Genomic DNA, 24508 nt, shown 5'->3' on the forward strand with positions numbered 1-24508 from the left:
GTACAAGAGGCATATTAAATATACTGAAAATACTCCCCCGCTCTCTCTATCTTGTCCCACAAAATACAAAACAATATCCTTCCCCCCTTCTGTACTGTTTGACAATCTTACTACTTTTTTTTTTTTTAAGGGATGAATGAGGTTTTATTTCTTCAAGACTCCTCTGCTGATCTTTGCTAAGAATTTCTCTGTGGTCTAGCATTATAAACAATAAATAATAACACTCTTTCTACAAATAAACTTGATGTGAGTAGAGTCTGTCTATCCTGCTATGATTTCATTTCACTGACAGATTCACTTTTCCTTATGCCACTTACTGGGTCTGAAAAGGTTGTAAAGATTATATTTGTGTCATTTCCAGCAATCACGTACAATTTAGTTTGCAGTAAAGAATCACAAAATGCATATGTAGAAGTCTTTACAACTGTCAAAAGTTACCAATGACAAAATCCCCAAGAGATTGTAAGCCAGAGGCACAGTTGTCAATGCAGCTCCATGTCTGCTCCTTGTGCGCTGCCTGTTCTGCAAACTGCGTAAAGCAAGATTCTAGGAAAAGCTTACTAAAAGGTCATGCCTCAAAAGAAGGAATAGCACATACACAAGGAATAGCACTGGTTTAAGATTTAGATTTCCTATCTTTTCCAAGCTGGATTTCAGAACTGGAATAGGATTCATTAGCATAGTTCTACTTTAATTTCAGTTTATTTAAAGGCCAAAAAAATAACTGTAAAAAAAAAAGTAATATTTGCAAGTGCAAATCTCCCTGAGATTCCATTGCCAAGGGCTTGAAGCTTAGGCATTAGGCAGTACTGTACAGACTTAACTGCTGTGAGCAACTAACCAGATTATTTGGCAGCAAAAAGCAGCATTGCAGGAGATCTAGAAAGACCTTGTAATTGTGTTAGAGGAGATTGAGATTACACATTAAATGAAAAACCTAGTCTGACTTAGCCTTCATTTTGCCATGGGGTGACCCTTAAGGAAACAAAATGGCTACTGAGGCCTCTTCAGCTCCACAGTAAGGCAGCGCATCCTGCCTCTCCATCTTATCTGAAGCACTCCCAGCAGTGTTCACCGCTGCTGCTGTTTTGACTGTCACCTAAACCCTGACTATGGAATATTTATATTTATTTATTACTGCTCTGGCAAGCCGTCAACATTTTTCAAGAGCATGCAAGGGAAAGGAAATGATGAATCAGAACAGTTTATATCGCTGTGAAAGCTGACTGTGGTTTTAGATGACAAGGCATAGGCCCTTCCCTTGCCAAGGACGTTGATGGAAGAGGACTCAACTTCTGCACAAAACATTGGTGTTTGGGAAATGATGACTGTTTCTCTAGCGACAAGGGAGAGAGTCTTATTTTTAGCAGAGACACATTGTTATTGGCTATTTATAGAACAGAGCCAAACAAAAGTCTTAATCGAGCTCATCTCCATTATGTTAAGCGACAGGCCCAGAGATGTAACTGAAACAAAAGCTATTGAGAAGGATGGATAGAAAATATCTTGGAAGTAACATATACACATTTTCTTAGTTAACTGAGGCAGTAATCAATCCAGCAACACCTGCAATCTGTTTTCAGGTTTCAGTTAATGGAAGCACAAATGAGTTTTAAAGAAAAATGTGAAGGTAGATAAGGTAGTAAGTATCACAAATCAAATATTTTCATATTTCTAAGTCCAGAAAGAAAAAAAAGGACAAAATTTCATGGTTGGTTTTGGCATTACAGAAGGCAGGACAAAACCTCATGATGCAGATTATGGTGTAAGAGAGAATGGGTTTAAAGCGGGATTTTAGAAGAAGGAAGCAGAATTCAGATTTCCTGCTGCGAAAGGTCAGAGTAGGCTGGTTCTGCCCTGTGTGTCAGCCAACTATCACCCAGCAATCCAGTCTAGAAAACTGTACCACCAAAAGAACTAGGAGGAAAGAAAGGGAAGAGGGCTACAAGGCAGCAAACAACAGAAAGAATTAACTGTCTACATTCTTTTTGTGTTGGATTGTTTGTAAGGATATTCATACCAGGGGGAAATTAATTAATCTGTTCCCCGTTACTTAATGGAATATACAGAAGTAGAGGCCTTCTACCGAGCCTTCTTTTCCCATCTCAGAGTCCCTTGGATTTGACATTAGAAGGAACAGTAAATGCGCACATGAGCGTCCCATCTCAAAAAAAACGAAGTAGAGATAAGTTATTTCTCTTTTTCTCTGACACAGGCAAACCCGGTTGACTCCAAACAGTGTACCTCAGCAAGCACCACTGCTTGGGGAAGGGTTCAGGGCTCCTTAACAAACTTCCTAGCAGTGGCATCATCTCTTAAGAATATAAATGTTGCAAGTGATAACTACAAATCATAGTTAATCACAAAAAATGAAAATTTTCCTCAGGCAAACCAGTGCGCTGCTACAATTAGGAGGGCTATGAAGATGGTGAAGGGCCTCAAGGGGAAGATGTATGAGGAGTGGCTGAAGTCACTCGGTTTGTTCAGCCCAGAGCAGAGGAGGCTCTGGGGACATGGCTTGGAGCTGGGACAGGGGAGGGTCAGGCTGGGTGTTAGGAAAAGGCTCTTCACCCAGAGGGTGGTCGGGCACTGGGACAGGCTCCCCAGGGCAGTGGTCACAGCACCGAGCCTGCCAGAGTTCAAGAAGCGCTTGGACAATGCTCTCAGACACAGGGTCTGATTTTTGGGTGGTCCTGTGGGGAGCCAGAAGCTGGACTCAATGGTCCTTGTGGGTCCCTTCCAACTCAGGATATTCTATGATTCTAGGATTCTGTAACTAGGACAAAAATAAACCCTGATTATCAAACTATTTCAGTTTTCCTCTTCCACAACGCCCTCCACTATCCAAAGCAATAGTCCACAATGTTTTTGAGTTTCAGGACCTTTTTCAATAGGCAGACAACCTAAAGGTCCTCCTGAATGGTGTTACCTTTATAAAAGCAAAGTCCACCTGAGAGACTAAGCTGGGCAAGCAAGCCTGACTTGTCCCCTGACAAGGGACAAAATCTCTAAACTGAAAGATCTTCACCAAGTCTGCCATAGGAGGGAGTTGTTGCAGCAGTATTTCTTTCTGTGTTCTCTCTGAACGTCACTTTCCCTTGAACTATAGGGGAACATAGAGGCACAGTGCAAGTCTTGGTCTTGCACCACCACAATTCACAAGAGGACAGAGGCACCGATGTCCTTGTACTCACAATCTGTGTCTGAATATACTGTCAGAAGCACTGTGTGGTCCAACCACGTCCTTCATGATGCACAGCTCTAATTACCTTTTATGTTGATGTCTTGCCAGTATATTCTCTTGCCAGAAGTAAGGTCTGTTTAGAATTAATTGTTTACAAATTGAATTATATTCCAATGTAATCTACTAAATGAAAACATCTATTAAAATATTTGTGTATTTTTCTCTTGTTGATTTATAACTCTTACAGTTGTTTTCAAAGTTAGATAAACCTTACTTACCATGAAAGACTGTTTTAAAGTAACACATGATGTGAAATGAAACACTGCTACCATCTGTGAATAATGTAATCAGGCAAATGAGGAATAATGACTACATCATGGTAATTTAGGACAGAACATACTGAATTACAATTGTCAGCAGCTTGGTTTATAGATCATAAGCTTAAGAAAAGCACAGCATATAAAAGGCGTGGGGAAGGGTTTAATTAAAATATGACTACACAATGGAACACAAATGACCCATGATATTACTTTTCAAGGGTCCACTACAATTGTACCTTGAAGTGAAACTGAAAACTGTCACCATCACACGCATACAAAAAGATAATTTCAGTGATATTTCAGTATGCATCACAAATCCACAGGTTTTAGCTTATAATAGAATAAGAGTTCTATGCAACTCTTTGGGGTTGTGGTAGGTCGACAAGGAAAAAACCTACCAGAGTTACATGATATTACTTTCTATTTCCTTAAAGTTTCTTGTCTGTTCACAGGCCAGAGGAACAAGTCAGTATTGTCCCTCCCAATGGTGGACATTTCCTTCCCCAGTGCACAGTGGCTTCCATTGGGCATGATCTGTAGCAGAAAGCAAGCTGCTAGTATGCTATTCTTCCCTACTCTGGCCTTTTTCGGGGGAGTTCAAGATGGAGTTATCTTTACCAGATGTGTGAAAAGGAAGTCTCCTTCAGAAAAAGGGAAAAATTTTCCAGAGCCTTTAGATCCACTTTTTGCATCAGACAAGGGAAGTCCCTGTTATTAAAAAGGTGCTTTTGTCCTCTCCCCTCATTTCTTGTTCCATCTCTAGTCTACATATTTTCCTCTCAAGTGTTTCCATAATCCCTTCACTGTTGTATATGAATACCTCTTAGCCATTGATATATTTCTCTTTGCATCATCTCAGGCAAGTAGGGAAGAAATAGAAACTGGAATAAAAAGATTGAGCTATTTCTTCTGGTTATACAGGAAGTCTTGGTGCATCGACCCCAGCTACCAAAGTATTGTTTACCAAACCCTCCTCTTCTTTTTTTTTTTTTTTTTTGTAAACACAGATATTTAAGAATAACTTGTCATTTGGAAAAACTCACTTCTGTGTAAAATGTTTTATCACCCATTTCTCCATAGGGTAGAACATAACGAACATTTCTGAATAGGTTTTACAGTTTGATTTACATTATTCAGTGATGAAAATATCTGTCTGTTTTTTCTCATGTTATAAAACATTCCTTCCATTTAGAATATTGTTATTGCCTTAAATCACCGCACCAACACAAAAGCAAGAAACACCTGGTAACATCCCCAGACATTCTAGCACCTGCCCACACAAAGGGCAGCTGCTGGCACTAGTAATAAATAAGTAGACAGATACAGATATAGGTAAATAAATAAAAGCTGTTCGCTGGCTTTAAGCCAGCAGAAATCCAGATACTTTCCATATGTTTCTGCCTTCTCACATCTGGGAAAAAACACACTGTACCAGTTTCATTCTGCCATGGTAATACACTGGATACTGTACCAAAATCTTTTAGCAATGGATGTTTTAAGCCCTGTTTGATTTTTAATGCTGACTCTTTCATAAATAACTTTGATTTACAAGAACAGTTTTTTGGAGGTGAATAGCATTGAAGGCAAGAAGGGGAAAGTATTATAGTTCATGAAATTATACCTTCATATGACATGCTTCTTTATAAAGTACTTTATTATGTACCATAACATTTTCTCTATAAAGGTGGTGTTTCACCGTGATACACCGTAAGTGATGCTGCGCCAGCTTATAAAAATATAGATTTCTAACATTTAACAACCAATCAAGGTGATCACAACTTAATCAAGGTGATAGACATGTCTAGGAAAATTCCCCTGGAAGCCAGTAAGAAGCCTGTATAAAGTGCACTGCCCTGTACAGCTGGCTACTTCCACATGTTCCCAGCTAAGCGGCTGAAACCTCACTCCCAGTTCTAATAGCATTTGGCTTCTTTGGAGAACTATGAGCATAAGAAAGACCCAAAATAGGTATTTAATATAGTATTCCAACTTGCAGTCTTTAATATATTTGTCATCACCTTTAAAGTTTGTCTTTAAATTTGTCTTATTAAAAAGACATGCCAACTTTGTGCTCTGTAATGTTCATGGTTATGTATGTCTTAGAGGTAAATACTCCATGGTACTGAAAACATAACAACAGAACTTCTCCCATTCTCTGAATTGATTAGGCAATATTAAATAGGAAAGCCTCTTCTGGAGTACCATGGCAATAACTGCCAATAAATATGGCTAACCTAAAATGTATCAGACCAAACACGAATCTAAGACTTGTAAAGAAAACACTCCTCTGTGAAACAGCCAGCAGAAGGCTAAGAAAAGTGAAAAGAGAAAAAACCGAAGAGAAACTTTCACAAGGAAAAGATGAGCAGCATTCAGGCAAAGTATACAATTACCTAGATCACTGCAATAGCTGGCAAGAGAAAATAATGTACAATAAAGCAAATCACAGCCTACATCTTTAACAGTCAGACCCACCATACCAGAACTAACTTCAAGCACTGAGTCTCCTAGTGACAAGCCAAGGAGAAATTTTAATTTAGGAGCATATGAAATTGAACAAATTTCATAGGAAATTTGAAATGGACTTGATTTTGTCTTAGCTGCATCACTTTTCCCTTCATCTTAGCAAAAGAGTATCATAATCCATTTGGATGTTGTACTACAGCCAAAACAACTTACAAGTAAAACATACAAAGTTTGAATTATAAATGCTCCACTTCAAACATGAAATAAAGGACACCGTTGTAGACCACGACAGATTTAGTTGAGAACGAAGTGATCTTTCAGAAGGTCAAGCTAACATAAATTGCTAAAAATTACTCAAAATTACAGTCTTAAAGACGTTTAAGTAAAAAGAACAAGTCAACCAGACCTTCAGACATTATTGAGATAATATTCTGCTTGACCCTGATGATTTCCTTCAGTGTATGATTTAAATGATTTAAAATGGACTACGGTTCATTTTAAAAACAAAGGGTGAGTTAGGGAATGCTTTAAGATAGAAATTCTCAAAACTCAGTCCACAGAGAAATTTGTAATGGTCCAAACCTTCTGTGAGGGAGGTGGAAATACACCATTTTTATCTGAAAGAGAATACTCGAAAGAGGAGCAGATGCATTACGGGGCAGAGCCAAACCAGCAAACCATAGATCAAGAGCAAGGGATTCTCAGCCAACTGAGGGTGATGGGGAAGAGTATAGTAATATGTGGAGAAATCTGTGCTTCAAGTATGGGAATGAATACTACCTACTTGCCCAAGTTTCTTTTACACAGGAACTAGGGAAGGAAGAACAGAGGTTGTGCATATCCAGGGAAGGTCCCAGCATGGAGTCAAAACATGGATGGGGCACAAGTTGAGACCAAGGAGCTGGAAAGTATTTACAGGTCCCACACCTCAGTCCTGGCTTTACAGTTCACTGCAGACATAGACAGAGAGCATGTTTTGCTAAGGATCCTGGTACTCTTAGGCTATTTAGGTATGCACACTGAATGCAGGGCTAGAACTCCAAATATTTTAATGAACAAGGAAAATGTGAACAAATGTGCTATTGACATGAAATGTAATATTTTATGCATCATATTCTAATAATAAATTTAACTACTTTCTGTATAGGAGAAAAAGAGGCAAGAAAAAGAGACGATTTAGTATAGGTCTATACCATGGCATTTAAAACCAAAATACTAGAAACTTAGTCCTGTTTTGGTTTGGATCAGGGCACAAGCAGGGGTTGGTCGTGTTTTTTTTTTTTTGTTTGTTTGTTTGTTTTAATAGAGGAGAGTCAGTACAGAGCGAATGTAACCCTAAAACCTGGAGAAAAAGATGATGAAGAATTTATCACAACTGCAAGCAGGCAGCAGAAACAGCCTTTGCCAGGTACGATAGCTTCTTTCAGACTGCTGACATCTCACACACAAAATCAGGGAGACAAAGAAAAACATGTAGGCACTGCACTAAGCATAGAAAATTATTAGGCAAATACAGTCCAAATCTCATAAAATAGTTTGAAAAACTAGTTCACTTATCTCAAGATAAATGTTACCACTCATGCAATGAATTCATAAAAATACGATATTTAAGGCAAGTTAGAGAGAGCTGATCATCTTACAAAATACAATGCTCAGAACAAAAAGATCAGGAACCTAGCAACTCTGTTCTCATCGTTCTTTCTTCCTTTCATAGCTAAGGACATTTATTTCTCTCAAGATGAAGTTCACAGTGGAATTCTCTGATGAATAGCACAAATATATCACATACCTTGAAGTCACAGCTTCCATGAATTCATCAAGGAGATCATCATAGGCTTGACCTCTGATTCTCTTGTGTCTCAGCCCAATATACAAAGGATCTTTCAGCAGTGCCTGTTAAAAAAAAGTTTGAACTACTACATGAACAAGTTACACTAGTACATTCTACGTTAATAAGAAGGGGGACAACAATACAGTGTTTGAGGATTAACTCAAGCATATGAAGTACATATCCATTTATCCACCTCTATATAAAGACTGAAGAAATGCAACAAAAGAGATTAAAGAAACAGCCTTTTGTATCAAGGAAAATGGATACTCTAGTATCAAAGAAAGGGTATTGTTTCCAAGTGAAAAAGTAAAAGTTTAATCTAGGAAGTCAGGTTTCAAAAGTATCTTTTAAAGCTTTAGTTAGTTCTTTTCTCTTTTTTCATTACATCCTGACAGCACTCTGACATTAAAAAAGATGTTTTCTTTACTTTTATTATCATATTTCACAAATGTCTCCCAAAGAACACTTAGTCCATCATTTCAACTGTGTTGACAAGCTGATATTCAGATAATGTGCTGCTTTCTAAAATCCAATATGCGAAAACAAACAAGTCATTGATCTTATCCTTACAGCTTTCTAAAGTATCAGTTTAGACTACAGCATTCTTCGTCTCAGTTATCCATGTCCATCATTTGGATACGGTTTCTGAATTTTTCTATGCTTAAAACTTGCAGTTTTTCTTCTTTGAGACCTATGATCCAAACTTTGCTCTACGACCACAAAAACACCGAGCCCATTTTACTCCATGCCTTCACTACTGGCTAGTTTTGTTTTGGTCTGATTTGTTTCCACATAATAACTTAGAAACTTACTAAATGCATAAAAGTGTTTTGCAATCCCTTTTGACAATTCACTCCAGCTACAGCAGTTCCCTGGCTCAACACTTTCAGTGGCTCTCCCAGGATCACACACACAAAGACACTCTCTGCTATTACATTTTACAGACCTCTGAAAATGAATAAGATAATTTCTCTGTTGTATCTAGTATACAATCCTTCCACATGTGGCCAAACAGCTTGCAGAATCAACCAGGAGCTTGACTAAGCACTTGTCATCTGAAAACAATTTCCAACCCCAACACCACTGCAGAAACCTGTACGCCAACTTCAATTAGGAAGACATCGTAAATAAAAATACAGACTGCCTCTCATTGCAGGAGAGAGCCTTCAATGAGCAACACAAAGTTGTATTGGGTTTACCTGGCAAGGTTTTGGTAGTACAGGGGATGCAGGGGTTGCCTCTGTGAACAGAGCCCAGCAGCTGCCCCATGTCAGAATAGAGCCAGCTCCAACAGGCTCCAAAAGGGACCTGCTGCTGGCCAGAGCTGACCCAGGGAGCAACGTTGGGTGGGCCTCTGGGAGAGCAGACTTAAGAAAGGGAAAAAAAAATTGCTGTGCAACAGCAGCTGGGAGAGTGAGGAGGGAGAAGCAGCCCTGCAGACCCCCAGGTCAGTGCAGCAGGAGGGCAGGAGGTGCTCCAGGCACGCAGCAGCAGTTCCCCTGCGGCCTGTGGAGAGGCCCCTGGTGGAGCAGGCTGTCGCCCTGCAGCCCACGGGTCCCACACGGAGCAGATCTCCACGCTGCAGCCCCCCCGTGGAGGAGCCCCCGGTGGGGCAGGTGGATGTGGCCTGGAGGAGGCTGCGGTCCATGGAGAGCCCCCGCAGGAGCAGGCCCCGGGCCGGAGCTGCAGCCCGTGGAGAGGAGCCCACGCAGGAGCAGGGGGTCTGGGGGGAGCTGCCGCCCGTGGGGGACCCGTGCTGGAGCAGTTTGCTCCTGGGGGATGGACCCCGTGGCACGGAGCCGTGTGGGAGCAGTTCTTGAAGAGCTGCTGCCTGTGGGCAGCCCATGCAGGCTCAGTTCGGGCAGGATGGCATCCCGTGGGAGGGACCCCACGGTGAGCAGGGGCAGAGAGGGACCGTGAAGGAGCGGCAGGGACGAAGCATCAGGGACTGACCGCAGCCCCCATTCCCTGTTCCTCTCTGCTGCACAGGGGGAGGAGGTGGAAGATGGTGGATGGGGGAAGGTGGTTTTAGTTTGCTTTTAGTTTCTCACTGTACTAGCTTGCGAGTGACAACCAATAAATTGTATTTGTCTCCCTATGTTGTGTCTTTTGCCTGTGATGATAATCAGTGATTAATCTGCTTGTCCTTATCTCAACCCAAGGGGTCTTTTCATCATATTTTCTCCCCTTTTTCCTTTGAGGAGGGAGAGTGATAGAGTGGCTATGGTGGAATTTAGCTGTCCAGCAGGGTAAAACCACCACAGGATATTTTAGGGAAGTGCATAAATTCTTTTTACAGTTCTTTTATGTAGTAGAACTGAAAAACCCTTGGGTCACAAGACTCATAAGTAACAAACTACTGTACTGGTCTACATATAGGGACGTTTCTCTCTGCCTCACTTTTCTTTCCACTTCAATAAAACTTTAAAAAGACATCACTTACAATGTTTAAAAAATAATAATAAAAGAACAGGATTAAAATCTGATTTATCTGAAATGTTGCTAAATACATCACTATTTCAAAACAATTTCTAATATATTATTTATAGATTTTCAGAAGATACACATCATTAGGCGAAGTAATATCACTATATTATAGTACAATAGTAATATAATAGTACAATAGTAATATAATAGTACAATATAGTAATATCACTATATTGTAATTATTTTGATTCTTTCCTTCACCAGTTCTATGTAGCATTCATGTTTAAAGAGCATATTCTTTGGCTAAAATAATTTTACCTCTTTATTTACACTATTCCAGGTGTTCTAGCAGTAAAATCAAAACCATAACTATGTATCTATTCCAGATACTGCAGGAAAATCTGGCAAGAGCTGGATGCCAGGTACCTTCTAAAGTAATTTTCTCTGTTGCATGCTCTTCTATTTTTATACAATCATTTCTAATTTTGCAGTTAAGAACTATTTCTGGAATGATTTTTTCATTCCCATATTGAGTTTGCCTAGCTATTTCAAATAACCTCAGGAAAATCTGACATATCAGGGATAATTTTACTTCTCTGGGAGATAAATAAATAGGAAATGCAAATTAACTTTTTTTTTTTTTAGCAATGTGAGACCTTAAGATGAGTTTGGAAACCCCGTGGGAGCTGCATCGTGCTTCCCACCAGACGGAGCAAGCAAGGCTAGAAAGCAGAACCGCCAAGCGGCAGAAGCCTCCCCGCTGTGCACCTCTGTCAAGATCATCGCAGGGGAGCTGAGAGACAACAAGCAAAATCCCACTGACACAGCTTTCCCAGCCAGTAGGTGTCTGCTGCTCTGTGTCCTTTGCAAGCACATCACATGCTCCCTGGTCCAATCCAGATTAGGGCAAATTGTTTTTTCCTAACAGGCAAATTGATTTTTATTTATTTATTTTTTAACACACTGCTGCAAGACTTTTATCAAACAATCAGTCTGTGTTCTCATTTTGCAAAATAATACCCAAAGAGAAGGAAAGGAGGAATGACAGAAAGAAAGAAGGGAGGGAGGGAGGGAGGGAGGGAGGAAGGGTAGAAGTGTGGAAGGGAGGAAGGGAAGAAGGGAGGAAGGGAGGAAGGAAGGAAGGAAGAAACAAAACATATATCTTTGCCCCCTTTATTTTAAAAATTCTCAAGATGTTTCAAAAACTTCACAGCCAGACTGTGTCATACTGATTGCATCAAGAAGGCAGCTTATGCTGGGCAGTAATTCTGTAAAAGTTCAAGAGAAATATGTGTTCACATTTATGCTGTCTTTAACAAGTGCTAAATAAGCCACAGATCTGTCTTGAAACATAGGCTCTTATCTGTCTTATACCACTTTTTTCATCTTAACTATATGTAGGCATTTAAATCTATAGCTAATACTAAAACTCAGAACTCCAAAACAGCTCTACTTATAAAGACCACTATACAAATGTATTCACCTATCTTTGGAGCAGAAATTTCATGTGGAATATTGAAAAAAACCACGCTTAACTCAGTGTTTCTGGGGTATGTTTAAACTTCCAGCCTGGGAAGTCTCACAAGCACAAACAATTAATTCAGCAACACATCGCTGATGAAAAGCTTGGCCAGCTATATACCAAGAGCCTGAAATTCCTTTACAGCTCAGTGCCTTCTACTTCACAAACGTTACAGTTTGACAAGAAATAGCCCAAAAGTTCCTTTATAGTCCTGTTTGGAACAACCTATGAAGAAACCCAGGGCGCAGACAAAAGAATTAAACATTTGACAAGTGAAAAGAACAGTGGTCATTTCTGAGCTCCGAGTGGCAAACCATTGTGGAGCTTCTCTATTTCCAAAAGGCGCTGAAGAATGAATAAGCTGCTTAAGCACATTATCCTGTTATTCAGGTCAACACCATGCAAACTGGGAAACTGGGTTCCCGGTTGTTTGGTGGTTTTTTTTTTGTTGTTTTTTTTTTTTTTAGAGTGTTCACACATCTTGAGAGATTAACATTTACTATCGACTATTTCATGGCTTTCAAAACAGATCATTGGAGAGAAAGTTCTATACCACAATCAAGTGTGTCAAGCTGACATGATGATTAGGTACTTTTCCTCAATGACTTGGGTTTCTTTTGTTCCCCAACTTGTTGTCAAAGCTTAAACTTTGTTTTGTTCTTTTGGAAACCTAATCTCCATCGAAACATAACTCTGCTTTTGCTGGTTAGTGGGTTTGTTATGCATATTAAGTGACACTGGAAAAACTGGCACAAGGTTATTTTTAGGCACGCTTATTCTAAGGCTAAGAAAAAAGTCCTAAAACATTAAGGTTTAGCAATGTACCACATTGAAGCTTTAATAGAAATGAGAGTTTACAAGAAGAAAGGGCTTAATTGAGGCTCTGGTACTGGAAAGATCATATAGATCTATTTAGAATTAGCTGTGTAAAATAACAAAGAGTCCTTTGAAGCACCACCTGAGCATATTAAAACCGTAATGACCTTCGGGGCTTTAAGAAAAAGGCAGGTCGTTTATACCATCTTACTTGTGCACTCTTACAGTAAAGAGATCAGCAAACCATCAAAGTTCAAGCAAGACTTGAGCTGTGCACCTGGCTTTAATTTATCTACAAAAGCCAAAGCAGCGAGAAACAGAAAATTGCACACATATATTTCATCAGGAGAGAACAAACATGCGGAAATGTCATCTATTCTCAAACTTGGCACCAAGAAGTTCTTTGGAACAGATACATATTTTAGTGCGTAGCTTCATGGAAAATTGGAGGTGAAGAACCCAGAGCAGCAAGACACTGAGCCTTTCCACTCACAAAGATGTCAGCAAAGAGCGGCCAGACCTCTCAATGCCACCTAGAAAGTATTTGGTGTACGGTAATGCTTCAGAGCAGAAATTCCCCCCATGACATTAAAAATGTCCAACCCCTCCATTTCTACAAATGGGAAATGATGTGCATAGAGCCACAGTTATAAAACTGAAGGGGAATGACAGTTTTAGGGAACATCAGAAGCTTTGGGACAAAGACATGTCACATCCCAGAAATGAAAAGCATTTCATTTGGTCCAGTGAGACACACAATAACCTAGAAAAATGGAGGAATGCTGCTGCCTTTTCAACTCTTAGTATTTTCTTACATTAAAACACTCCAGATTCTTCCTGTAAAGTTCTTTTTGTCTCAGTTTTCACAGACTGGGGAAGGGCTGATGAGCACAGTGGAATTTCTGTTCTCCAGAAAAGTTGGACTCTTCAGACATCTTTTTTGTTTCCACTAGACTGAAATTTCACTCTGTGTGAAATGTCTTCCAATAAAGGAGTTCATCAGTAAAAAATAATGTCAAAGTTTTGGACTTACCACCCGCTTCTATCAAAATTAATTGTGTAGTAATCAATCTGCATTCGTTTAAATATGGGGCTTGCAAGCACTAACATGCTGAATCATGATTTTCTGCCCTGCAAGAACTGCTTACAGATGCAAAGTGTTTTTATGGCATTAGGAAGAACATATAAGATTTCGTTTCCTATTAGACTAGGAAGCCTTTTCTCTTTAAATGAGCTTTTTTTGAAGTCTGAAATACAGGATGATGCCCTTAAAACAAACAGATTCTGTGTTTCCAAATGCTGACTGTATTTTGGATGCACCAAATCCTGCAACTAACACTGACATTAATTGGGTTTGAGGGTGTAGAGTGCTTTGTAAAAAGAAGCTTCATAATCAGGTAACTATTTTTTTTTCTTTGAACTACACTTCCCCCCTTACATATTTACTAGGAAGACACCGTGGCCCTTCTTATCTAAATACAAGACCTTTATCAACACATTTGCAAACCACAAGGGAACTCTTGCAGAAGTAAAAAGGGTCCTTATCCTCTGTTTCTTTCCAAAAGAAGGAGACGTCATCTTTGGGATGTGCTAACGTAAGTTTTAGCATCAGATAACCCTTTACCTGGATATGCCCAACAGATAGGTACCACCTATAGTACAGTTGAACTATAATAAATAATAAATAAATATAAAACCCACCTGTAACCCTAAAAACAACAATAAAACCTGCCCATTGACAGACCTGCGACAGTCCAGAATTTAAAAGATGATACATTCATAATTTTCCTTTGACATCGATCTATAACACAGCTTTTAAGGGGAACAATTTGGGGGGAAAAACATTTATAGCAAGAATATTACGCACATCTGACTGTTTGAAACACAAATATTTATTAATGTTCTGATGAAGCAATATACTAATGTAACAGAAAAGAAGTTACAGTACTTCAAATTTTGTTTAAAATATTTTAAGGTTGTGTTAGAAGGTATGGAGAATATGTTCTCTTCCGTATGTGCATAATGATCCCATCGTTTCGCACACCTAAACTAGACTTTTTCAGTTATTTTTCCATAAAGAGAGGTTTGACTCTGCCAGTCCAGCTTGGTCTTTCTTTTCATAAGGTTGTTTATCTACAGCTTAACCTCTGCATCCTTTGCTTGCCTTCTGCTTGCGAAGGTTTTTAATTTCTTAACCTGAAGAGGAATTAGCAGTCAAAGCTTTGACTTGCACAAGAACTTAACCCCACTGCTCATATTGTAGATCTAGCTCCCACACACGCAGACAGCTTTGCCCGGCTGAAAAATTGTCAGTTCCAGTGAACTTCAATTAAAAAAATAAAAACGCAACACTATAATGACTGGAAAAAATGCTTCACGAAGGAATCTTGTAACACGCTATGAAATTACCACAGCCTGTCCCCGAGCAAGAGGCTGCACAAGACCAGACCGTGCCAAGGACATTCTGTGGCCGGCTTCCGGCACATGCATGTGGCACAGGATAAAGGGCCCAGTGTGCGAGGCCTGCGGCCGCTGGGCGCAATGTGTGCCGGGCGGCTCCATCCACGGCCTGCCTGCCTCCCTCCTCTCCTAGTCATGCAATGGGTAGCTCCCAAAAAGCTCTCCCGGGAAGCCAAACCCCTTTCCCTTGCACAAGCATGAAAAGCTAATGCCTAATGAACCCCACAAGGCTAAAATTTAAAATGCTAAAAAAAATCACAACCTATGTGAGCAGCCTATGAAGTACAAAGTCCAAAGAGAAACATTGCTGCAGCCATGAGGTGAAATGCGTCTGATTTTTCATGAGGCTGTTGTGCTGTCAGCTCTTTGTCAGGCAAGACGTCGGTGGTTTTGTTCAGGAGCCAGCTGGGGGAATCAGGCGAGCTGTGAAAAGCTCAGAGGGTCGTTGGGGTGCCGGGGGCTGTGGTATTGCTTTCTGGTTTGGGCCTGCGAGGCTGAGTCACTCTGAGCTTACTTCTAAAATACTGGAAAGGAGAAGACAGGCTTCAGAAAGAAAAAGCTCACCTCACCATTTTCAGGTGTAATTCAAGATATCTGATCATCTTGAATCTCACAGTGCTGGTTGCAGCCAGGTGCCAATCAGAGATGTATTTGCCTTAGGAAGTTCCTTCCTAGACTGACTTTCCCATTCCCAAAACCATGGAATTCACAGGGACCCTTGAACTTCTGGATTGCCTCTAACATTAAAGCAACACACTGCAGCTACACAAACTGTATATATTGCCATCCTTTATACTGAATTCTGAAAATGAATTTTTTTAAAAGGCAATAATACATCCAGTGAATAATATATTTTTTCAGAACAATTAGGTTTTTGCTCTACCTGCTCACATTTCCAATATACTGTGTAAGAGATTCACTAAAAAACGATACAGCTATTCCAGCAAATTTCCATTACTACTAAAAATTTCTTGAAGTAAACTTAATTGCAGAATCCAGTTTAAACCACTCTGTACACTACAGCAGCTTCCAGTTAGAGAAGAGCTGGCAGTATAGCTCAACACTGAAGAATACTCCAGATTACATCATTGTCATACAATAGATAAAGTCAAAAAAAAGAGAAAAAAAAGAAAGAAAGAAAGAAAGAAAGAAAGAAAGAAAGAAAGAAAGAAAGAAAGAAAGAAAGAAAGAAAGAAAATAAGTTTTTCCTGGAAATTTAAATGCCACTAAATGTTCTTCTGGTGAAACAGCTTACATTGCCTCTTTTCAAACACAGAATCTATCGTCTCAAAACCATCAGAAGCGAATATCATAGAACTGCCATCACCGAATCGGCAGTACAAGCTGTGCATTGTTCCTAAGGAGAAAAGCAGATGTTGTCTTCAGGGCTAGATTAGATGTTATTTATGAAAGTACTGTAACTGAAGGAAAAAAAACCCTCCTTCAAAGCTATCAAGTTAGTTTGTCAATCTGCATATTAGAAAAATAAAAAACTAAGAGAGCTCCCCAAGGAAGTACAAATATGGTTGCTCCAACATCTTCTGTTAACTGAAAGTTAGCTTTGAAACTCTAAAACTCATGAAATCCTTTATAGGCCACCCTTCTGATCCTTACATCCCATTTACTTGATTAGCAGTAAAATTCTTTTTCCTGATATGTGTTTGTGTGCCTCCACCATCCAGGCACATTGAGTCCATTTTTTAGATCTACATTTAACTTCTACACTAAACAGCAACTACGCCAAAGTGTTCATTACTAAGACATTGCATTGTTAGGACGATGGGCAAGGAGAAAATTTCTAATTTTAGAATTTCCTTAATTTATACAACAGAAAATCTAGAATGATCTATTTGCTGTGTGACTTGTGCCAATCCAGAAATAAAGGCATGCTTTGTACAAAGGGTGCATGTGGGTAGAACACAGAGGCAGCTGTATTCCTGGGATGAACACTATGTGGAGACAAGAAACATATCTGCAGTAACACACTTCAATGATCATTTCATTTGCTCTTTACCGGAAAACTCTTGTAAAATGCTGAATTTCTATCTCCCAACAGATGCCCTAAGGTTTGGCAGGAGTAGGAAAAAACCTCCCTGAATTTTTTATTTTATCCTTATTTATTGTTTGAAGGACCCTAAATAAATTTAGGTAAATTTTAGCAGAGGTTTTCTAATTCTTCTCCCTCCTCCTCATCTGACCATATGCTGTCTTTTTCTCCATATACAGAAATACGATGGCACATAAACAGTCAAATAAGTTGCAGGTATTACTTCAATACATATTTCTTGGTTGTGTTACTATTCTAAAAAAAAAATCTTCCAGTTCCTCATCTTGACAATCACCTTTCTAAAGAGTATTATAAATGAAACACAAATGAAAAAACCCTCATCTTTCATGTAACAGGAAAAGTCAAGAGTGGCTGAAGGAAGCCCCAGGGTTAGGGTTAGGGTTAGGGTAAGGGCCATTAAAAGGAAGGATTTCCCAACTACGTATTTTAAAACTCAATACTGGACAATTCCTAGAGGCCCTGGGAAGTTCAGCTTTCCAGTAATGGAGCTCAGACAACAGCCTGCTCCTCTCCCTGTGAATTTTTCTCTCCTCCTTAGATACAACATATTAGTCCTCATTTAATATTGCTTTCTGTCTCTTCCAGTTAAGAGGTCGCAAATGATTTTGGTAACAGAACAGCATCACCCCAATATCTAAGGTTAGATACTGCTGCACTACTTCAGGCTAGCATGCTCCATATGATACGCTGACAGAACTGCATCTAGCAGAGTTGGTAATGAGATCAGAGAGGCCTAATTCATTGTGTATTTTAGGACACACAAAAAAATAAACAGCAAGATAAAGACACTGCATTATGTTTAACAGTCTCAGAGAACTCTCCTAATGTTAACATCTGTCTGCAGGGATAGGGATGATGCCAACTCCACAAATGCCTGTAATTTGAGTTGGAATTTGGAAGACGCTCAGAACCACGGTTTTGGAGCAAGATTTCATCAGACACAATTTCAGGATGCATAACTTTTTTATACAGTAAAACTGAAAACAAATGGTTGTCTGCATGCCAGTGGCATTTCTTGAAAATCTTAATCTCTTGACTATTGAGAAAACAATAGTCCTGAAGAATCTGACATTGTTTAGGACTTTAGTAGATTATGCTACATATAATAAATATTTTAAAATAGAGATATTAATCAGAAAGCAAAGAAATCTGATAAATCTCTTGCATTTAATACATGTCATTATCAGACCACCTAGCAAGATATCTCCTACAACCACTGACATCTATTTTCTATAAAAGCTTTTAGTGAATCCCAAAAAAAGCTCAGACTAACAATTAAGCTCTCTACACAACTGACTGTCAGCAGCCCCCATACAGCTAATGACCATCATTTCTTCTTCATGAACTTCATCAACTAAACAGCTAACATCTTAATCTGTATGTGCTGTCACACACCCCAAAACATTTAACAATATCCTTCGTAATTTGAAATATACCCGATGGAGAATGGGAACAAGCTACAAAAATAGATTAGCACCACCAAACTTTAGAAGTTTATTGTTCTTAAAAATGTGAAGGAAGATACAAACCCCCATACAAAAATGTTGAATGTTATGAACTTGTGGGTGCTACCGCAGGTGCTTATAATAAATTACAGAAGGTATTCAAACAACAATATTTAAGAAGGGCTAGAATAGTATCCAGAGTAACCTACATAGGACCCTGAAAAACAAGTCTAACCTCAGTGAAACTTTTTCTAGAAATTGGAGACATTTTATTTTTTTCAACTCACAGTTTGACAGCACACAAATTGTGCCTTGAGTCCACCACATAGTTAACTGAACAGAATTTTAACATATCCGCAGATGTTCTGTTTATAAAATTGAAAGTCTTATTCCACGTTATCAGTACATCTTGTTTCTGTATCAACAGTTCTGGTATTTTGCTTAATTTTTTTCTTTCACATGTAACTATTAATCTCCATCACTTGTTGTATTCTTCTCAGTTCTACTAAACCTATGGCGGTCATTCACCAAAAAAAACATCGGGTCATATGGCCACCAAAATATCTTTGACCCTGGCTTCCCTCTGTCCTGTGCTGACATTCAGCCATAATCTTCACTGGAGCTAAATGGGTTGGGTCTCTTCCTACATAAACAAGTCACACCAACGATGTCCCTTTGACTGATGGGAAATTTATTAATCAAGTCTGGTGACATTCTTTCTATGCTGACTTTTCAGCTGTTGACTTTGTCTATCCTAACAACAGGAAAAAAAAGGCAGAAGCAGTTCTGTGCACAAAGTAGAACTCCTAGCGCAAGGTCCAACATTTGTAGGAGCACCCTTACCGTTAGCCGGTGACGTTTTGTCCCAGACACTAGGCCTATTTCCATGAAAGCACAAATGATGCATCTTATCTCACATTTTGTACTAATAGCTAAATTTATGGCTCATCCCCTCTTGTCTCCTCCATTGCCTGTCAAATTGCTGAAGAAGCAGATAGCTAGCATCTACCATTTCAGAAAGAATAGAAGCCAACAAAAACAAACAGTATCTGTTGCTGTCTTCTGAGTTTGAAGAGTTGGAAATGTTTGATGTATCTTGAAATGAAGTCTGCCATCAGTTTGGTCTATGGACATTCATGCATACTATCCAAAATAAGCATTTCCAGATATTCATTTCTGCCCTCTTTTATAGAACCCCTTTGCTGAAAAGTGGAGTGAAAAGAAATGAAATGGACTGACAGAATTGCTGTTAACATCAGAATACAGCTCATGCTTTTTTAATATGAGCTGAAACCGAGACTTAAATCCAGTGCCAGCATTTATGTTCTTTCCTGCTAATGCCCTTTCCTCCTCAGCTTCTTCTCCAGTCCTAAAAATCCCTGCAGATATGCTGTTTGGTAAATGTGACAATCTGAAACACCATCTGGCTTCATCACATTTTCCATGGTCTAATGAAGTAGAATATTTCACAAAAGAAATATTCATAAATAGCATATTTCATAAAAATAAATTAACAGTCTCAGAAAAAGAATACCAGACTCTCCTAGCCAAAATGGCAAAGTTTAAAGGATGACAATGGAACAACAGTGAGAGACAACTGGTGAGGTCTTCTCACACACTAAGCAGTAGAATGGCATTTCTTAATGATACAAATTGTTTGTTTAATAAGAGGTTGACATATGTTCAAAAAAAAGTTTTAACCTTTTTAGAAGCCTTCTGAGCAATGCAGCAACAACATGTCCGAGTAGAGAGAGGAAAGTGAAGTGCAAATCAGGTATGAATTCACGTTATCTAAATTAAGAACCCGTACTGGATATTTCAACATATAAGGTTGTCTAAGCTCTTGACTAAGCCACTCAACAAAAATAGATAATTTTAAGATACAGATTTAAGATTTAAGATTCATTAAACCAATTTGAGACAACTACTCTACAAGAAGTGTCCACTTTTCTTCATAAAATTAGCCTCAGATAATTAGTTCAGGTTTGGATGACTTTCAAGCTACTCATCTCTTGCCCAGCCATTTCGGGTTTATTGAGTTCAGCAGTGGGGGCCCAGGTTATTAAGATGAATCATTCAAATATGAGATTATAATTGCTCATCCTGTTGAATCGTAAGTATGGGAAAGATAAAAGAGAACAGGCAAAATGTTGCTGGCTATGTGGGTATACTAGAAAAGTCTAGATTTGGGTCTAGTACCCATACAACGTAAGAAGTCTGAATGGTTACAAGGAGACTGTGAATAGTGATCTCCAGTATTTTATGGCAGTGTAAGAAAACTTTATGCACAGGAAATACAGGACAATGGTGAAGTTAAGTCTGGTTTTGAAATATTTAATAATATATTGTACAATATGAAAATTTAACATAGAAGATTTAATTGAAAGTCTCATTTAATTTAATCATACCAGAACAATTGTATGTGTTTTAAAGATTATAGTAACCTTTTGTTGTACAATGACAACAGTAAACCCCAGGTGAAGAAAATTAAGACTTTACTCTTGTTTAATTTTGTTTGTTTGTTTTGTAGTTTTTGTCATTGTTTTATTATTATTTTAAAAGCATTTTTGCTACAAAATGTAGATCAAGATAGGTTTTATACCTACATTAGGACAGAAGGAGACAAGCATTATAACAGAAACAATTTTAACACAGAATGTCTTTTCACTGTTAAGAAAGAAGCCCATTACAAGTGAATACACGGGTAATCAAAATGCTGTTAGTATACACATTATGAAATTGAGTTAGAAAAATATTTAAACTGAACAAATGTTTAAAAACCAAGCTTGTTTATATTTGAGTTTTATTGATAAATCTGCCAATACTCATAGCTACTAAGCTGTGCCTAACAAAATTTGAGAAAAGCATCTAAATGAAAACAAGGGAAGTGATGTAACACATTCCTCTGGGAATGCAGTGGTAAAGAATAGCACATTATATTCTCCTTTTGCAAATGAGTCAAAACAGTTAACAGCTCTAAATATGGTGAGGAAATGCTGTTCCCCTTTGTACACAATTAGTTCATAACAGGAGTAGGCAATGTTTTCTTGTTCAGCTAATGCACACTTAGTGAATCCCTTAGGAAGCACAAGCCATTTGTACACGGTCTTCTACCAACTGAAGAATTAGAAGGTTTAATGCAAACAAGGAAACACCTAAGCACATAGAAATAATAGTAATTAAAAGACCAAAAACAAAACAAACCAACAAAACACTAACAAAACAAACAAAACAACAACACAACAACAATTTGAAAAATACTATGGACAAAATAGAAGACAAATTCACAGATTCTCCAAAACACCATTTTTTATAGACTGAAACACACTAGAAACTTCACTATTTCTTCATGAAATCCCATCTCAGGAATATTCTGTAGTCACTTCAAGAAAAGTCCGCAGAGGGTTAAAAATATTCCTGGTTAAAGAAGTATGCAGCTTTGAGGATATAGTTGGAAGTATAAATTAGGAAATTTAGTTATTGAAGCATTCAGTAGAAACCTAACGTGTGATTCTCAGATTTTTAATTGCAGAAGTGAATTCTGAGATGGCAATATTCACTGTTAAAAACAATGAAAATAGTTGTGTAGAACACATCCTTTCCAATTTCTTGCAAGGAAATCAATGTGCAAGAAGTCCCCTTAAATGACACCGAATTGTATTTTTAAGAGTACGTAACAGACAACCTTGACTGATAATACTGATTTCCTCAGCATTCTCTCAAAGCTAAGAGGTCTACCTCAGCAGGACTTGAGCTCTAATTGGGTCACTGGAAAAAGCCTGGACTGAAGAATGAGCCATTTTCCATTCCTAAGCATAAAGACATCAACTTTTTGACAACTGCCTGATGCATCTCATCAGTGAGCCTGCCTGCACACATCACATTGGATATGTTTGCAAGAAAAGAGTCTGTGAAAATTGATTATAGTTCTCAGAGTAAATCTGGAACATAGAAACAACTGGAAAAAAAAAAAGAAATGGACAAAAGTCAGATGCAAACTACCATGCAGTCTGACATATTTAATGAGATTAAAAGAGGAAATGTGGTTTCCAAATAAAACACAGTATTCCAAAATACAGAATATTCTGTGCAACAGAGACCTCCGTGTTAAGTAACAATTTACCATTTCTGTTGATGACAGGGCCATGTGAAAATATGGAATTTTCTAACATCCCACACATATTAACTCTGTGTATGATTTAATGGACATATCTGCATGAGCACAAAACACTTCCACATAAATGAATGTAAAGTCTGACTATGCACCTATGGTTAGATTAAGATAGAAAAAACTAGTATATACTATGATTACTGGAATTTAAAAAATAGCAGAACTCTATATTACTTCAGAATATCATGTGAAAAACACAAAGTTATCAAGAAATAGTACCTAACTTTGTGTGATGAAATATATTGAAACCAAATATTTCTAAGATTTTTGGCTGATGTCTAATTAGAGAGAAATTTGGAGACTCTTATTTGACTCATTATTTATAATAACGGAAATGTCTGTATTAGAATAAAAGTCACATATATCAAAATTCATGTTTATTTTTTTTCCACAAGATTCAGAAGAGCACATAAAGAATTACAGTTCCTTCCCTGTCTGTATTCTCTGAATAAAGTCAGGGAAAGTCAGTAGATATAAGAAAGCACAGAGCAAGAATTCTAAGCTACAGAAGACAACCTTGGATAAGTACTCACTTAACCAAACCCATTGCCACCATCAAGATAAGAATATTAACTAATTCCAACTTCAGTAATAGTCAACAAAAATGTCCCCACACAGCCCTACTTATTCACAGAAAATGAGGCAACATTCTGAAATTCTGATGGATGTTTGCACAGTGGTTTGTTTCTTATTTAAATTAACAGAAAATCATGTATTTTGAAATATTAAATTTCCAAATAAATTCTGTGGAAAAATCGTAATCAGCCCTATATGCTGTTAAATGTTCCCATGTTTCCGCTTGCTCACTTCTCTGATCTGTATGTAAAGCTCTGTGCCAGTGGACATATTCCAGGGAGTATCTCACTAGCTCAGGCACATGGGAGCCAAGAAGCTTCTTAGGAAACTGCATCAGGCTGAAACGCCTGATCTACAGAGAAAAAATACTGAGGCATGAGAAATCCAAATGAAGTTTTGGAATCGGCTTTGGAATTTAAACAATGCTCCCCCTCCACCAAATATGTAAAGTAAACCCCCAAACTAGTCTATCACAACTTATCGGTCTTTTAAGAACTTGATGTACATGTGAATCCTCGGAGTATAGGAGGTTTATATTCAAGTTTGAAGTGGCCTGTAACAGAAGGAATGTATTTGACATCTTTCTTTAATGAAAAAAATAGAGTTTATTGTATTTTTTGAAGGACTCATGTCTATAACAAACAGAAAGCTGCTATGAAAATATTAATGAGAAAGAAATAGCAGTGATAAGATATGACTCACTAAGAACAACATGAAAATGTTAATAAACCTGAAGAAAACACAGGGAAGATGATGTGTATAAAAGCCCAAAGAAGGCCTGAGACATTGGCGTTTGCCACTGATATGCTTCTAACATGCAAACAGAGGAACAGAAATATCTAGCTGAAACTGCTCTGTGATTTAACTAAAAATGCCACTCTGCTTGAATATTTAATAACAATACAGATGTATTTCTTCAATTTATCATGAATTACTTTTCTAGTATGTGTGCTACATTACTACACGATTAACTACGTCCTTTGCTGACTATGTCACCTAAAAACTACAACCCAGAATCCAGAGCATTTTTGGCAGCAATTGAACTTTTAGGTTAAACAATGAATACTTCATGATAAATAGTAAATATTTTTGTCACTATATTACATTTGTTTTTAAATAATTGTACCTCTAATTACATGTATAAAAACTGCTACAAATTATCCTCTAGCTCTGAAAATTTAACAATTTAGGTCAATATTTCCTTCAGAGAGCAGACTCATCT

General features: G+C 38.2%; 1 protein-coding gene across 1 annotated transcript in view; it reads right to left on the reverse strand.

Moving 5' to 3' along the window:
• The window catches only part of ME1 (malic enzyme 1), a 180217-nt gene that overhangs the window by 66036 nt on the left and 89673 nt on the right, over positions 1 to 24508 (reverse strand). The window contains exon 6 of the mRNA XM_040554032.1: positions 7760 to 7863. Coding sequence (XP_040409966.1) covers positions 7760 to 7863 — 104 coding nt within the window. The remainder of the gene's footprint in view (positions 1 to 7759; positions 7864 to 24508) is intronic.

The sequence above is a fragment of the Cygnus olor genome, chromosome 3, assembly GCF_009769625.2.
Source record: "Cygnus olor isolate bCygOlo1 chromosome 3, bCygOlo1.pri.v2, whole genome shotgun sequence".
Taxonomy (NCBI): domain Eukaryota; kingdom Metazoa; phylum Chordata; class Aves; order Anseriformes; family Anatidae; genus Cygnus; species Cygnus olor.